The sequence below is a fragment of the Pelodiscus sinensis genome, chromosome 7, assembly GCF_052426305.1.
Source record: "Pelodiscus sinensis isolate ZL-2025 chromosome 7, ASM5242630v1, whole genome shotgun sequence".
NCBI lineage: Eukaryota > Metazoa > Chordata > Testudines > Trionychidae > Pelodiscus > Pelodiscus sinensis.
The window spans coordinates 73,236,545-73,254,061 of NC_143058.1; the positions used below are offsets into that span (position 1 = coordinate 73,236,545).

General features: G+C 41.1%; 1 protein-coding gene across 2 annotated transcripts in view; it reads right to left on the reverse strand.

Annotated features, from left to right (window-relative positions):
• Positions 1 to 1,158: 1,158 nt before the first annotated feature.
• The window catches only part of SF3B1 (splicing factor 3b subunit 1), a 47,856-nt gene continuing 31,497 nt past the window's right edge, over positions 1,159 to 17,517 (reverse strand). For both annotated transcript variants that reach the window (XM_075934247.2, XM_075934248.2), the window contains 16 exons: positions 16,791 to 16,988; positions 16,588 to 16,689; positions 14,924 to 15,103; positions 13,465 to 13,551; positions 12,564 to 12,834; positions 10,083 to 10,228; positions 9,838 to 9,984; positions 9,556 to 9,681; positions 7,877 to 8,098; positions 7,263 to 7,445; positions 7,056 to 7,167; positions 6,830 to 6,950; positions 6,194 to 6,325; positions 5,166 to 5,438; positions 3,674 to 3,890; positions 1,159 to 1,791 (listed from right to left, as the gene is read on the reverse strand). In XM_075934247.2, coding sequence (XP_075790362.1) covers positions 1,633 to 1,791; positions 3,674 to 3,890; positions 5,166 to 5,438; positions 6,194 to 6,325; positions 6,830 to 6,950; positions 7,056 to 7,167; positions 7,263 to 7,445; positions 7,877 to 8,098; positions 9,556 to 9,681; positions 9,838 to 9,984; positions 10,083 to 10,228; positions 12,564 to 12,834; positions 13,465 to 13,551; positions 14,924 to 15,103; positions 16,588 to 16,689; positions 16,791 to 16,988 — 2,676 coding nt within the window. In that variant the 3' untranslated portion in view covers positions 1,159 to 1,632. The remainder of the gene's footprint in view (positions 1,792 to 3,673; positions 3,891 to 5,165; positions 5,439 to 6,193; positions 6,326 to 6,829; positions 6,951 to 7,055; positions 7,168 to 7,262; positions 7,446 to 7,876; positions 8,099 to 9,555; positions 9,682 to 9,837; positions 9,985 to 10,082; positions 10,229 to 12,563; positions 12,835 to 13,464; positions 13,552 to 14,923; positions 15,104 to 16,587; positions 16,690 to 16,790; positions 16,989 to 17,517) is intronic.

The window sequence follows — 17,517 nt, forward strand, 5'->3', positions numbered from 1 at the left end:
TCCCATTTATTGGAATGGATTTGTGTAACTCTGCATTGTCTTTCTTTACTATTCTGTGTATAATAAAATTAGAGATATAGTTAATCCTTGGTGTTTACTGGCTCTTTTCATATCTAATATCCCAAACACACAACAGTCCTACAAAAACAAAGCATTCCTGAAGAGAAAGCTAGAAACAAGTTCAAATGACAATATATAAAAATATTCCTTGTGGTTGTGAGAAAAGAGCTCCTGAACAAGAACTCTTAGCTGCTGCCATGTAATAAATTCCAGAGTCACAGACTGTATAGTGCATGTAAAAGAAATATGATGGTCATATTTTCAGTTCCCCCAAAATCAATATTGTTAGAAAAGGTAACAAGTAATGACCTGCCCCAAAAACAAGCTGCGAATTTCTAACACACAAGTACTTTAATTATTTATCCTAGTTTTCAAGACCACTTAAATAGGACATCTAAATTATATTTTTTACTTATATGCTAAATAGGAAAGAGAATGTTGTACATTGAATCAAACAGCAGAAAGAAACTGTCTAGAACATTAGAATTCAAATAGAAAGGGGAAATGCAACCTGATCATAGACTGAAGTGTTAGGCACTTAAAAAAATAATGTCAGATATCTGACCACTGCTGTTTTTACCAGATGTTCATTAACATGCAATGATATCCTTCCATAGGATGATGCCCTGACATTAACATGTCTTGTGTGGTTTTCCATGTCTCCATTCTACAATATAGGTCTTTCTTCACTTCCTTTATTTTTATAATTGGCGGTGAGCAGGAAGAAGGGAAGTTGTTTCTTCTACCCTCCAGCTGGGAAGGACCAAGTGATTCTAATAATTCCTGTCCATTTGCTCAGCACTCCCAGCAGCTCTCTCAAGTCAGGAACTACAGACACGCTTTTTCTGATAAATATCCAACAGGCTCTAAATCAGAGCTACACACTACACTGGTCACGATATATTTTTACCTAAGCCAATTTTTTTTATTACAATGACAGCACAATTAATCTTTACAGTCATGAAATTCTGACTGAAGCAATCTGACAGCAAGTAGTAACTAAAACCATAGTTTCCATGCAAATAGAGTAAAAACTATGGCAACCAGCAACAGTACAATTTCATTATCCCATTATAAAAGATACACATGTCAACTACAGTTGGTACATTTTTCTTATTTATTCAAAACTAGGGGATAACAAAGAGGGTTAAAATGTACGCCACCTTTTTTACATAAACAAATGCTTAACAATCTATCAAAGAGATTCATTTTACAAGTCTCTCTGTCCAAAAACACACACACAAATTAGAATTTTATACACAAATGTTTATTTCTCAAATAAACATCCCCTTTAAACACAAGGAATGAAATCTAAATCTTCATAAAGATGAATCCAAAATGAAATCCCTCCAGTACATTGTGTAATCACACTGTGTTCTTGGTCACTACTGGCTTTAACTGTTTAACATAAAAAAAGAACAGATTATTTTAAAATCATGCTAATGGATTCCTAGCTCCTCCTCTGACCAGCTATACTGATCTGCATCGTTTTAAAATTTTACATCACCAAATCTGAAGCAAGCTTAAGTGTGGAACAGCTGTGCATCAACCACAAACGACTGAACAGTAAGTTTATAAGATGTAGTCAAGTTCATAACGAATGTAGGTGTTCTTTTCATCATTATAGATTCTTGGATAATGTGCTATCAGGGCATCCTGTGAGCCAATATAGATAGAATTATAAATCTTCCAATACACATCTCTGACTTTCCTGGCAGGGTGAAACAAACCCTAGGAAAATAAAACAAATATTAAATTAAGCAACATGCATGACAGATTTGGTAATTGAGCTATTTAGAATAGTCAAAACAAAAAACAAAAACAAAAACTTTAAGCAATTACGTTTTAATCAAGTTCAGTTATTAAATAAATGCTAACTAAATGTTCAAGCTGAGGAAACAACACTCTATCGCTATTCTTCTTCAACTTTCTAATCAAGATAAAAATAACAATTTGTCATTACTTCCTATAGAAAGGCAATATTCAAATGCAGAAGTTCTGCATTATTTACGTCTTAGCTGTTCTTCAGGATGAATTCCACTGCATGAATTTCTGGCTGTTTCACTCTTTTTTAGAAAGGTGAAGAACCCATGCTCAGGTATACAGAGCATTGGATTTGACATCAGAAGACCCAACTTACAATAACTCCCCACTTAACATTTAGTTATGTTCCTGAAAAATGCAACTTTAAGTAAAATGATGTTAAATGAATCCAGTTCTCTCAAGAATGTATGTACATGGGGGAGTTAGGTTCCAAGCATATTATTTTTGCTAGAGAAAAGGCAGTATATACATCAACAGTATGGCTGCGTCTAGACTGGCAAGTTTTTCCGCAAAAGCAGTCGCTTTTGTGGAAAAACTTGCCGGCTGTCTACACTGGCCACTTGAATTTGCGCAAGAACACTGATGATCTAATGTAAGATTGTCAGTGTTCTTGCGCAAATACTATGCTGCTCCCGCTCGGGAAAAAGCCCTCTTGTGCAAATGCTTGTGCGCAAGAGGGCCAGTGTAGACAGCTAAAAACTATTTTGCGCAAAAAAGCCCTGATGGCGAAAATGGCGATCAGGGCTTTCTTGCGCAAAACCGCGTCTAGGGTGGCACAGACGCTTTTCCGCAAAAAGTGCTTTTGCGCAACAGCGTCCGTGCCAATCTAGACGCTCTTTTCCGCAAATGCTTTTAACGGAAACACTTTTCCATTAAAAAGCATTTGCAGAAAATCATGCCAGTCTAGACTTAGCCAAGTCTAGACAAGTTTTAAACAAGTAATTTAATTCACACATTAAACTTTTAAACAAACAATGCAATACAGTAGTAAGGGGAGGAAAATATTATTTGCTTCAGGGCTGTGCCCCTCCCTGTTGTGTGCATGCAGGGGCAGAGAGATACAGCCTGTTGGTGGGCATCTGAGGGATTGTGGGCATGTGAGGGAGCTGCCCCAGGTAGGCACTTGGCCCATGACAGCCATACAGCACCTGAATGGCCACACATTTGTTGCTGAACATCCCAGAGTGTTCAGTTGGAAGCGGTACAAGGAGGCTAGTATCAAGGTGCCCCACTCCTGCTGTAGCCACAGGCAGTTCATGGGGTGAGATACTCTTCATACAGCTGGCAAAGGAGCTGCTGTTTCCACAACTAACTTTGCATGGGCTGTTGCCCCTGTGTTTTTATCCCCCTCCAGAAAAGGGGGCAAGAAATGGAACTCTATATACAGAACTGCATTCAGAGTTGGCTTATAAAAGGGTTATAGCGTTTTGCCATTTTTACCTTTTCAACTTGAGGAGAGGGTGTCAGCTTACAAACAAACAAACAAACAGGCTAATGAACGAGTATACAGGTACTTTCAATATTTCTGGTAACAATATTGAGGGTGAAGAGAAACAAAACAAATTGTTCAGAACTCAATACAGTATTTCAAACATAGTTTGAATCAAATAATACTACCATTCTCCCACCTCTGGCATGTATGGCATCATTACAGTGCAAATGCCCAATCTAGTGTCCATTATCGTCTTCACATTCTTTTGAGATTTCTGCTTCTCAGGTGTTTTCTCTTGTTTGAGTATCTAGGTTTGAAAAGTTACTTTCCCCGCCACCCCACTGTAAGTAAGCATACCTGTAAACAATACTGCAGCATTCTACACGGTCCAATAGCAACTCTGAGGCCCTCCAGCGCTCCCATGACTGCCTGAATGACGTGAGGAGATGTTTCAAACACATTGGGCCATACGTAATTTAGCAAGTGATTCAGAGAATCCTCACAGCCAAATCCATATACTCCAAGAGACATGTGCTGCACCACAGCACTGGCTGTTTGTCGGTGTACAAGGTCTCTGTAAAGAAAATATAACCTGTTATTTAACAAGTTTGCTTGCAAATAAACCTGTTAGCAATCAGTAATGCATTTGACACACAAAGAATGCCAAAAAGTTCTGATTCTAGTTTTTTGTTCTTCCTTGCCCACAGCATGGGGCAGAGAAATTACACTTCAAATTGGCTAATAAAAACGATCTAACAGTTTCACAGGAGAAATTGCTGTCATTTAACACTACTCAATAGCCTAGAAAAATAATGGATTAAAAAGTAGGGATGTCAGCATGTAGACAACTACACAATGAAGCAATAAGTCTGGGCTTAACTGGTTAATCCCATCGACAATATGATCCCCCACCCCTTGCTGCCTTCTGAGGTAAAGGGGAGAGTGGGAGTCGGTGTCTGTGAGGAGCTGGCTTTTAAGTCGGCTCCCCACAAGCACCAGATCCTGTGGAATCGCCTACCTCCTCCCACCACTGTGCGGCTGCCTCTCATAGAGGCAGCAGTGTGGAGGGTGAGGAGGGTAGGCAAGAGCTGATACACACGGGGAGCTGGCTTTCAAGCTGGCTGCTTGCACATATCCCCCATACTGTTCCTCACAGATGCAGCGGGGGGGGGGGGGGGAAGAGGGGGGAAGGCTGCTGCAGAGCAGGCTCTGTTCACAGTGCGCCTGGACTTGCCACAGACAGAGGCTGCACCATGAATGTTGGTGCAGCCTCTGTCCGCAGGGAGCTCGGGCCCCCTGCAGACAGGCTGCTGCTGCCCCATGCTGCTACCTCTGTATCAGAGGCAGAAGCAGCATAGGGCAGCAAGTGGGAGCTGGTTTTTAACGGTTTCGCAGACCGACTCCCACCTGCCACCCTGCAGAGCTGCCTCTGATAGAAGCAGCAGCGTGAATTGGCAGGGGGCTCCCTCGAGGTCCCATCCTCAGGACTATCAAATAGTCGTGTAATATTTTTGATTATGCAATCATCTTCAGATACATTTTACTGCTGTTAAGGAACCAGACATGCGATGGAAGCACGTTTAAATGTAATAAGGGGGATCTAAATGTTACTATAAGGTTGGACCTTCCGGTCTGGCACCCTTGAGACCTGAGTGGTCCCCGAAGGAGGGAATTTGCTGGACCACGGAAGGTCGGCCCCTCTGCTGACAGACTGGGCTCACCTGGGGTCTGTCAGCATATTGCCAAATGCCCCTGCCTCAGGGCCACTAGGGCTTTCTGGTCCAGAAGCATTCTGGACCAGAGAGGTTCAACCTGGAGAAGTTATCCTAAGTAATTAAAAGCTACTGACCTGTCCATTAAAGCATCTTCAAGCAAGGGTGTAACAGCATAAATGTAATCTTTTCCCATCTCTCCAATGTATTCAAACAGAAAAGACAGGGATTTTAATACACCATTCTGGACATTCAGTTCTGGAACTCGGTATTCATTCATCAGAGCAGGCAGTACTGTGAAAGGTGAGCATGTTTCAGCTACAATAGCAATCGCTACTGTAGTACATACTCTGTTCTGTCTTTCCTGTACTTTCAGATTATTTAGCAGTGTAGCTAGCACATCATGGGGTCTGGAGGAGACAAAATGCAGGACTTTATCAGTGAAAAATACAAGTATGTAAGATACTTTTAGCATCACAGACCTGCCAGTCAGCAATAAGATTATCTCAGATTTGGAACTAGCAGAAGGCAGTGAATTGTGCCATAGCTAACCTAAGAACCTGAGTGACCTTTCCATGACACTTATACAGCCTTTACCACTTTAGAACTCAGTTGTTGCATCTTGCCTCAAACTAACCACTATACTCTTTAGAGTAAGAATTTTCTCTTACTATGATCCCTGATCTTTGCAAACATTTATGCTCTTGCATAAAATTACACACAAAGTGTTAGTCTGTGTCAAGACTATAAACTGGCAAAACAAATTAACAGCAAAAACAACTTTTTTGCTCAAGTTCTTTATTAGAGAAAATATGAATAGATGAGACTTGTGGACCCAAGAGCAAGATTGTATGTAAGGACTCAGGAAGCATTTGAATATACTATTTCCTCCAATGTTTTAATCATAAACACTTTTTCATACTTTGTATTGATTATAAAATTAGAAACATTATACTACAAGTACTGGTAAAAAAAATGGCTGTAACAACTTTATTTTTCTACCAACGTAAAATGTATTTTCATCGTGTCTGCCCTACAAAGCTCAGATATATCTACTCTCATTTCTAAAGAAACCCAATGTTATATTTTCAACAAAACCCACAATCATCATCATTCTAAGAAAGGACCTACACATGCTGCTCAGTATCCAGAGAAATACACTTACCCAATAGCTTTTGCAATATAACCAAAAGTGTTTACTGTGGCTCGTCTGATAGCTTTCTTGTGAGCTTTTAACAACTCCAGCAGTTCGAAACAGATCCTCATCCATTCCCTTGCAGAAACATATTCTGCTCCCCTGGATGAGAAAGGAAATACAGATATTTTAGTGAAGTCATATCTTCTTTAAGAAAAAGAAACAGACTATAAGATATACATCTGTGCTACTACCACAGAAACACAGCCTCACCCCGTCTTTTTAAACAGAGAAATGGAAAGCTACATGAAAAAGAGTACACGAACCACATACAGAATTAACATTCATTCTACAGTCTCTGTCAAATCTATGAAAGCTTGCAAATCAATGAAAGACTAACAGTAGCAAATAATATTTAAATGGTATATGAGACTGCAAATGCATACTTGGTTGGTATTATTTTATACTTATGTATTTCATTTCAATAATCATGAAAAAATGTTAATATGAACCATGTTTGTAATAAAGCTTAAGGAACTCCAATAGCCCTAAAGGTTTATAAAATCTGATATCCAACTTATCAAACATTAAAATTAGGTAAAGGTTGTGACTTATGTAAGTAGTTAGCATGTCTCGGTGTTGCAGAAGTATATAACAACAACTCACCTATCAGCAATACGCCCAACTAGGTCGATACAGTTTTCCTGTACTTTCTCATGCCTGTTTTTCAAGATAGGTGTAAGTCTTGGCAGCAGGTCTTTGATTGGCGGTGTCATCTTATGCATACCTGTTAAACAAAATTACACCTTATTAAGTCTCAGATTTTCTGAAATGCACTCCCCCCAATTCCTTGTCTGTGGCACAAACCTATAACATTCACAAACCCACGTACCTATAACATTCACAATGGCTTTAAGTGCTCCAAGTATACTGCCTAGTACTTCAGGGTATTCCTCACCCAGATACTCATACAGGACAACACCCAAGTGTCCCATCAGTTTTTCCTAGAACCAAGTAACAAGATTTAAAAAAGTTAGCAAAAATTTTCTCATTTAAAAAAAGACTTCCTATGAAACAGAGGAATGGGATAAATTAATACCTCTTGACAAGTTTTCATGACAACTGCAGTGCGAGAGATCAGGTCAGCAGCCTGTTGCCTAACTTTGGCTGATTTGTTGTTTAAGCGCCATAAAACTGTACCACAGATCTGGGGCAAGTATGGTTTAACTCGTTTGCCAAGAGCATTAACCACTGTGCCAAAACCATTCAACATCACAGAGTCCTGAAAAAACAACAAAAAGTCAAAAAGGCAGTATCAACTGCATCACAAATTATATGCAGTGTTGTTGTGGCCACACTGATCCAACTATTTTAAAGACACGAGTGGAAAAACCAAATATTTTATTGGACCAACTTGTGTTAGTGAGACAGAAGTTTGAGCTGAGGCAGAAAAGTAGCTCTATGTAAGCTCAAAAGGTATTACCTCACCCACCTGGTCTCCCTTCTACCAACTGCCCATTTATTATTGAACTCATTTCATACCTACAATCTTTATAATATATGCAACTTTAATATTCCAGAACTGCCTTACAAATGTCAGTGCTCTTTGTCCCACATAATTCTTGTCTGGATTTCAACCGTATATACCAGTTTTTCCAGAACATTATAAACAGAGTAAACACATTAACAGTTAAAAGCATCTTCTAACAATACCTCTGTGGTCTGTTCCTGGAAGGCATACAGGATACCATCAATAAGCTGTTCTTCTAGTTTATGGTCAATGTCTGCTGCACCCAGGTTCCCCATGATTTTCTCAATTGTTTCCATAACCATTTTTCTGTACTGCTCAGCCTCATCTTTCAGATCATCCACAATCCTGGAAATAATTTCTGCTGCTCCAACTTTGTTTGCCAGCTCCACTGTAGTATCAACCAACTGAAACATAAAACTATAGCTTTGAGCAAAGTAATCAGATAATTTACAAAGACTTCCTAAAACCTCTAAGATGACCTGAGAAATCCTTTGCCGGGTACAAAAAAAACAGAGGATATTATTTGGTATCAACAACCAAATTACAGAAGAGTGTTCTCTGTAAGATGTGTGCTTGTGTGGCCACTCAAGAGAAATTCAAATGCCGCCCAGCTGATTAGTAAAGTACCCACAGCTATGTTTTACATTTCTTTTGGTGGTGAATATTCACACATGCCTCAGTGCACATAAAATGTATTCCGCACATGCATCGAAAAAATACACACAGTGGGAAAAGATTTGAGGGAGACATTTTTAAGGTTGTGGTATGCAGAAAAATTTCCAGGGTCTCATGCTTATATCTATATCCTGAGAGTCATTATTGCAAATGAACTAATATATTTGGTTGTTCATCACCTTCAAGTTAAGGCATAGGGGAGTTTTCCTTGCATGGATAATTAAAAATGACAGAACATGCTATTTTTAAACTCTTGTGAGAGGTAGACAGATAACAGAGGTGGATAAACACAACTGTTTTTTAAAAATGGGAGTTTGAGGTCTTGTGTAATTTGCAGTGATAGTGTGAATGGCCAGAGTTTGTTTCTTGTTAGGATGCTCTGAAAATAATTTAAAAACACATTGCTATGTTACTCTCTCTCATCTAGAAGGACAGATATTGGAATGGATGAAAAGTGGAACGTTTAAGTCCTCTCTGACACTGTCAAGTTAGGTGTTTATTTGAGCCAATAGTGGTAACACTTTAGTGATGAGGACACTTAACCACTAGATTCTGAAACCAACCAGTCATTTTATATAGCACAAATAAGTCATTAGATTGTAGTTACTTTAGACGCTACCAACTGAGACTGGTATTCAAACTACAGGTTGAACCGCTCTAGTCCTGCACCCTCAGAACCAAACCAGGTCCAAACTAGAGAATTTTCGAGGCCACAGAAGGTCAACATTATCTATCAACGTAACACTTCCACTACTTACAGGGCTATTAGAGGACATTTAACGGTATATTAGTGCTAAACAGCAGCACCGAACACCGAAAGCTAGAACTGGGAGCTGTAAACAAACTTTATGGGACTGTGGGAAACTGTCACACCCATAAAAAGAGGACATCTGGTTAACTAAAATCATTCTGGGGGACAGATGTTTCCAGATCAGAGTGTTCTGGACTTGAGAGGTTCAAACTGTACTAATCTAGAGACAAAAATGTTTTGTATCCCATTTAAGAATGCTGAGACTTTTAATCATCTATCCACATGTCAAAAATGTCTCTGCCTACATTGAACTCCATCTCAAGATACACTGAGGAAGTCAAAAATAAATTCACTACCACCAAACATCTCTCTACATTCCACTTTATAAATTTAATTCAAAAAGCAAATCAAAATTATTTCCAAAAGAAACTATACCTGTCTGTAATTTCTTCTGTCCAGTGCCATTCTGTGCTGCCAAAAGTGTTTGAAAAACGGTGGCAGAATCTCTGTTTTAATGTAGTTTGCTTCAACACCATCTGTACCACAACACTGCTTTACTACCTAGCAGGGAAGAGAAGTACAACAGTTAATGCTGTAAACCAATTTTTTTTAGGAAAATGCTTATTACAGGATTTTTTTTTTATTAATCCACATTACAAATAGTATCAAGTTCACTTTAAACATTACACTGACAGTGTTTAAGTGATTTTGACATACCTTTAATACAATTTTTTTCATTTCTTCATCCGGAGACTGGAACTCTCTGATAAGGATTAGCATTACTTCTCTGGTATAGTAGTTGGCATACTCAGCATCCATAAGAGGGATAAGGTACCCAATAGCTTTCAAAAAGGCAGCCAGACCCTATTTTAATACATAATATTTGTCATCGGTATTATAACACATACTGCAGACTATATTGAAAATAGAGAGGTGAAAAGAAACAGATTGTAGACACACACCTTTCCTCTGTGCTGACGTATACCCTTCCACAAGGGCTTTAGAACGGAGTCAAATGATTCAATACCATAAGGAGTGGCTGCCTCAGCCAAAGCAGCAATAGCCAAAGCACTAATAGTACGCACTTTCTGCTGCTCATCCACCAGACCTGAAAAACAAGACATATTCAGTAAGTGCTTCTTACACCATTGTACAATCCTTGAATTATTCGGGGAAAATGTCTCAAGGAAGCAGGAAAGAGGGGAAAAATCCTTATGTTAAAAGTGCGAAAGCACATTCCCCACTTTTCCCTTCCATCTTGCCCTCGGCATTTCCTGGAACAAACCTTCAATATCCATTTTGGAATTTAACAGTCTTGTTTACACAAGGAACTAATTTGCTCAAAACTAACAAATCAAAACCACGAGAAGTGTCAGCTTCAAATGTCTAAAGATTCAGGCCTCTTCAGGAAAGATGCTGAAGTACTGCTTCCACTTGGTAGCTATTCAACAAAACAGGAATCATTTTGGAGAAGTCATGGGCAGGGGAAATTCAGATAAAAAAAATCTCACTCTATTTTGTAATACTTGGGCGGTTTTGTTTAAAGTCTGTTTTTCTCCAACTACACCAGGCTGTATTCTAACAGCAATTTTTTAAAAACTGTTTTTAAATATTTCACAAAATGTGTATGGATTGTTTACAACCTCTGAACTGCCTCTATTGTGGGTTTTAACACACATCACACCCTAGAATTCCAGATCTTCGCAACAAGGAAGTCCCAAGAGCTATATAATACAGCAGTTAAAACTGACTCTCAATGTTTCACTAAAGCAAATAAGTAATTACAAGTTATCTTGAAGTGCCGCACTGTACACTCAATACAAACTTTCTCAATTGGAATTGGCTCACACTGTGATAATTGAAACCCAATGGCTTTCTTCCAATTGGCCAAGAAGCTATCAAGCATCAGTACTTCAGCTGACCCTTCCTCCACTGCTGCATATCTCCTGCCCTTTGTCTTGGAGCTGTCCTCAGGAGCGAGCCTCCTGCCTACTGTGCTGTGCAGGGAAAGGAGAGGAGGGTACTAATGTCAGGGTGCCCCACTCTCACTCTGTATCCTGTCTCCACAAAGCAGAGAGGGGGCACAGCAGGGCTTGGGATGGAGGGAGTTTGCTGGCTGCTTTTGGGAGTGGTGCCAGGCCAGGCCAAGGGTAAGCCCACTTAGCCCCCATATGCACCACCAAGGAGACACCTGAGGTAAGCAGTGCCCAGCTGGAGAACACATCTCAAACTCGTACTCCAGTCATGAACCCTCTCCTGCACCCCAAGCTCCTGCCCTAGCCCCAAGCACCCCCTGCACCCTCCCAAAGCCTACACCTAGAACCCCTCCAGCACTGCAATGGTTCAGTTCAGAGCCCTTCACGCTCCAAATCCCTTAATCCAAGACCACAGCGTGCACCCCAACCCTCTGCCCCGGCCTGCTGAAAGCGAGGGAGGACAGAGTGAGCAGGGGGTGGGGCCTCAGAGAAGGGGCACAAAGTAGGTGGGCAAGGATATTTGGATGTGAGGTGGATCTTGGATTGCACTTAAATTCAAAAAGTGATCTCATGCTTAAAAAGACTGGAGACCACTAGGAGAGAATATTTTAAATTATAGAAGACTTTTTAAGAGTTGGTGAATACCAAATTATTGTTGTCACCTAATCGTCAAAAACATGGTCCAAAGAGCAAGAACTATACCACCTAAGAACTAAGGGTATGTCTAGACTATGCTGTATTTTTGAAAGAGAATATTCTTCCGATCTCACTTAAAAAATGAGGTTTACGCAGTTTTTTGGGGGGGAAAAAAAGGGGGGAGGGGGGAGGTTCCCAGAAAAAAATCCCTATCCAGACTACTTTCGCTTTCGAAAGACCCGCTTTCAAAAGTGCGATCGGAAGATGATATGCAAATTCCCGGGGAATTTGCACATCCTCTTTCAAAAATACAGCATAGTCTAGACATACCCTAAAGGATTAACAGTCTGAAAGAAATTAGAAGTATGTTTATTTTCAAGTTATTGTATTCTGTGCTTTAGACCCATAACAATTCATATATAACATTTATTATTTTATTTCATAGAATCATAGAACTGGAAGGGACATCAAGAGGTCATTGAGTCCGGTCCCCTGCCCTCATGGCAGGACCCAGTACTGTCTAGAGTAGACTATCCCTGATAGATGTCTATCTAACCTGCTCTTAAAAATCTCCAGAGATGGGGATTCCACAACCTCCCTAGGCAATTTATTCCAGAGTTAGGAAGTTTGTCCTAATGTCCAACCTAATGTTTGGTAGACAGTGTTAAACCAGGCTGTATACCAAAAGCTTTGACAAAAACTATAAAAATGATGTAGTCTATATTAGAATTACAAACTCTAAGCCTGACATTCAAGAATCTGAGACCTTAATTCAACCAACAGTCTTGTGTACAAACAAGAGAAAAAAATTAATAAAAATGCAGAACATACCATGTTCAATGATTTCAACCAAACTTCTGAGATGAGGTAAGATGGCACAGCCCATAAGAATAGCAATTTGCTGCACAATCTTGATGCCAGTGTGCCTAGCTTGCCAGGATTTTTTGCTCTTGCATACAGCTTTCAAGAAGGGCAACAGAGAAGGAATGCCTAAAGCAGAGGCAACAACAGCAAAGGCTCGAGCTGTTGTATTTCTGACATATTCATCCATGTTATCAATATCAGGACGCATAGTGGAAATCATTGTAGCCAAACCTGCAGCCTGAAAAACAGAAAACATACTTGTGTACAGAAATGATGAACTTTTAACTTTTTTTCTGGGTTTGTAAGTTTCGTGTTACATAATCATTACGTATTCAATTCTGCAAAGTACAGTACTAGTTACTGTATCATTTTAGCTATAACACTACAGGTGACCCCCCCCGCACTTACAACTTAATTCGTTCCTGGAGAACCATCGTAAGTCAGGCTGTCGTAACTCGAACCCTTATTGCCATAGGGGCAATGTTATGAACAGGGTTCCGTTCCTGGCCCGCTTTGCCTCCTGGAAGTTGTAGTCTCCTGGAGCCAAGGGGCTCTGCTGGGCAGTAGGCGGCCCTGCAGTATGGCATAACAGCGCCCTGAGCTAGTTGGGAGTTGCACCAGCTGGTAGGGGGCCCTGCAGAGCGATGCAAATGGCACCTTGGCCCAGCAGTTGGCAGCCCTGCAGTGTGGCACGGCACAAACGGCACCGTGAGCCAGCCAGCCAGGGACTGGGTCGGATGGTAGGTGGCCCCGCGGCTCTCAGAGCAGGGTGACTGTAAATGTATGGGGTCGTAAGTCGGGCGGTCGAAGTCAGGGGTTGCCTGTATCTCAATCAATACAAAAAGGAAGGATGATGCAGTATTATTACCTTAGCCAAGTTTGATATAATTTCTCTGCCTTCCACTCTCGCATAGTAGTCTTCATCAATCAGCAATGGTTCAATTACCACAAGAATCTGAGAAAGGGTAACAAATAAACAAATTAACTCTTCAAATTACATCAATGAATCTCTCTCAAGTATTACTGTCAACTTGGCCCTATGCAAAGTCTGGTTAACATGGGGATACCATGGCTCCCACACTCAAATTCAAAATATCACCATGACCCAGTAATCCTTTATCCCTCATTCAACACTAATTCATATGCAGATTTTCTAGACTACCTTTCGCCTCTAAGACAGGATGCCAACTAAGGACGTGACCATGTAGCGGAGAGCACAGTTAACTGATGAGTCTGGGCTCATCCATTAACCCTCTTGGTTACACGCAGTCCCCCCATCCCTGAATTTGTGGGGGAAGAAGAGGAGAGGATATGGAAGACTACGCGCATGGGGAACCAGCTGGCTCCCCTCATGTGGAGGCACCTGCAGAGCTGACTTCCCCTTCATCCCACAGAGACAGTTAGGGGAGGGGAAGGGAGAATGGCGCAAGAGCCAGTGCTCGTGGGGATCTGGTTTTAAAACAGCATACGGAGGCACAGTGTGGGGGAAGGAGGGAGTTCACGCTCGCTGGGAGCCGGCCCCAAGTCCCCCCCCACCCCCGCACCTCTGACGTGGGGGGAGCCAGTGTTCCCCCCCAAGCATGTGTAAACATGTATCCATTGAAAATTTTAACAGATACACTTTTACATAAATAAACACGTCAACATGAGTGATATTGCATGGATCAACTATCAAATTCTTTTACTTCTAGCACATGCATACGCAATTGACAGTCTTGCTTTTAAGTTTTGTGTTACAATTTACAAAAGCTATTTTGCAAATGAAATCTGCTAAATAGGTACATAAAGCATTTTAATATTACATATCGTATTTATGAAGAGAACAGTATTTCTCAGGGTACATTTACACTGCACAATTATTTCGAGATACTAGAGGTATCCCAAAATAGTCACCCCGTGTCTTAACAAGCCACCCGTTATTTTGAAATGTTTTTCAAAACGACAGGTATGCTACTCCGGCATCCCGGTAACCCTCGTTCTACAAGGGCTAAGGGATTTCTCGAAATAGTGCGTTATTTCAAAATCTGGCACTGTGTAGACGTGCCAAATTTCAAAATAGCCTATTTCAAAATTCAATCAAAATAAGATACGCAATTTGTGTAGTGCAAATTGCGTATCTTACTTCGCATTTAGGGTGCTGTGTAGATGCACCCTAACTGAGCATACCTACGAATAATTTAATTTTTTTAAATTGAAGATTCAAATGTACAAATGCATAAGCATATATAAATCGGAGCCACAGAAGATTAATTTATAGAGCACTCAGTAAAGAGTGCAGACCACATTCATAAACAGTAAGTATTTAAGTAAATTGTAATGAAACAGACCTTGTGTACGTATGGTCGGACCAAGTCATCCAGTTTGTATAAGATTCTATCAATAACTTTGACAAGCAAGTGACGTTCTTGATCTTCAAGTGTTGGTGACATCAGCAGAGGTAGAATCTGATTAAACAGCGGACCTGCTCCAAATTCACGAGCTTTATCGGTAATCTGACGCAAAGCAGCCTAAAAAAAATCCCTCTGAATTAGACCAAGCTGAATGATACCAAAACAACACACCGCTATGTAATGAACAAAATCAAGTCATAATCAGGGGTAACTCTGCTGACTTAAAATGATTTGTGTGTGCTCTTGCCAGAGATGCATTTAGAACAATGACCTCAAGATACAATTAAACAGGTTTTCATCGGGGGGGTCCATGGCACCCCAGCATGGGGCAGAAGCCCTGATACCTGGCACCCCATCACAGGGCTGAGGCCAGGAGGCATGGAATTGAATCCTGGAGCCCTGATGCTCTTCGTGGGACAGAAGCCCTGAGCCCACAGCAGTGTCAGAGACATGGAGGGTGTCCATGACCATCCCTCGCCCCAACCAAACTACAGCACAAGTCCATGGCAGTCCGGGAGGCAGTTCCACACCACCCTTCCCCCAAGTGTCCCCTCACTGCCCCCTGGACAGATTGGAGGCAGGAAGCTGGAGCCGGTTAGTACTAGGCAGCTGCTGCTCTAGCTGGTGCCATGGAACAAGCAATGGCAATATTACCTCATCTCCTGCTGGTGCCCCAAGTTGAAACAACTCCTTAGCTCCCAGCTCCTTTTGCTAAGAGCAGCCCACGTGGTGAGACCTGGCAGACCCCCTCGGGGAACAGGAACCATAGGGGAGTCCTACGAGGGACTGCAGGGGAATCCTACCAGCACACAGCCCTCAGTACCACTCTCCCTGCACACGGAGCTGTTTTCAGACTGCACTCTGAGCTACCCCAATGCCTGCACATAGCCCCTCCCTGCACACTGACCTATTTTCAGACTCTGAGCTAAGCCTCTCACCTTTGATTTACAAGTTTTGGTTGCTCCCCCATCTCCCAAGAGGCTGGGGTGGCCTGTTGAGGTGAGTCAGTGGTGAAGGTGGCACTCACTCCCAAGACCCTGTCATTCAGAGCTGGTTCAAACCCTGCTGGCCACTGCCCACCCCACCCCACCAAAAATTAGAAATCAAACTGCGCCTATATCCAAGACCCTTTGGCCCAACGTCCTCCACTGAGCCCTGGTATTTTTAATAGTATGCTGGGGTGGGGGGGGAGAATCAGAAAGAAAAAGCTTGAGAACTCCTGCAATAAAGCAAAACATCCTTCATATAAACAAGTCACCAAAAGCTTTAAAATGTAATTATCATAGAACAGAATACTTCTATAATACTTCCATAAAGTAGTAATACAGTTGTGACCAATACTTAATTAAGAAAGTACCAGAGGGGCAGGAAAAAATTAAGAGGCATAAATAAGGGGGAAACAATACAGAGAGAAAGCAAGAGCTAGACGAGAAGAAGGAAAAAATAATAGAAATAAAAACCTTTCAGAAGCTGCTTGGAGCAAACTCATAAGAGTTGTAAGGGAAAGGAGTAGAAACTGAAACTAGATTCTAAAATAAATGGGGGAGGGGAATTATAGTATTTTAAAATGACACTGGTAGATCCATATCAGAATGTCTTACTTTTCTCATTGGTGGTGTACCATTCTTTATTTTCAAAAGCAATTTCATTATTTTTCTTTCTTTCTGTTCTTCTGGACTAAGTGTTGATTCATCAACATCAACCTATAAATAATTACAAATATTTTAATTAATGCACATTTTTTCTATCCTTTCATGCCCCGTATTAGGAAACATTAAATTAGTATCAATAAAATATTTTTTACCAGTAGTTTATCAAAGTACTGAATATCATCTGGTTTTAGGAATGGAAGATTTCCAGATGGTTGGTCATTAACGCTCTTCATGGTCCTATCTTCTGTTTGCATATGGAATCCAGTCATACCACCCAATGGTGTGGGAGTCGCTGTAAGTTTACGAGCGGGAGTACGAATAGGCACATAACCAGCAGGAGGCGGAAGAACCTGAAGTGAAATTAAGATAAAATCAATTCACTGAAATAAGGAAGATACAAATGACTGAATGCTAAAATCTAAGAAGTATTTTCACAGACTGCAAGCCAGCAAGTTAAAAACATTATCTGATAGTCACAACAGCCTCAGAACAGGGAAGATGTCACAAAAATACAGAGAATAACTGGTACAAATATTTATTATGTCAAATGTTTATTTTATTGATTTGTGATAGTCTTTCAGCATTAGTCTTAAGGATGTTAAATAGTAAGTAATTTACTAGTTGAGGGAATTTCCATCCATTACTCAACTAGTCAATAGGCACTTCCGTGGAACTCTGTGTGCAGCCTGGGCCAGCAGGAAGTCCCGCTGACTCCGGGCTGCACACGGTGTGCCAGCTTCGAAATGTACAAGAGTCCTCAGCGTGGGTTCTTGTGCATTTCAAAGCAGAAGTGCCTTCACGGAGGCTGGGGCCAGTGGGGGACTCAGAGTCCCTCGCTGACCCGGGGTCCATGCGGCGCTGCTGCACGCATTTCCCCGG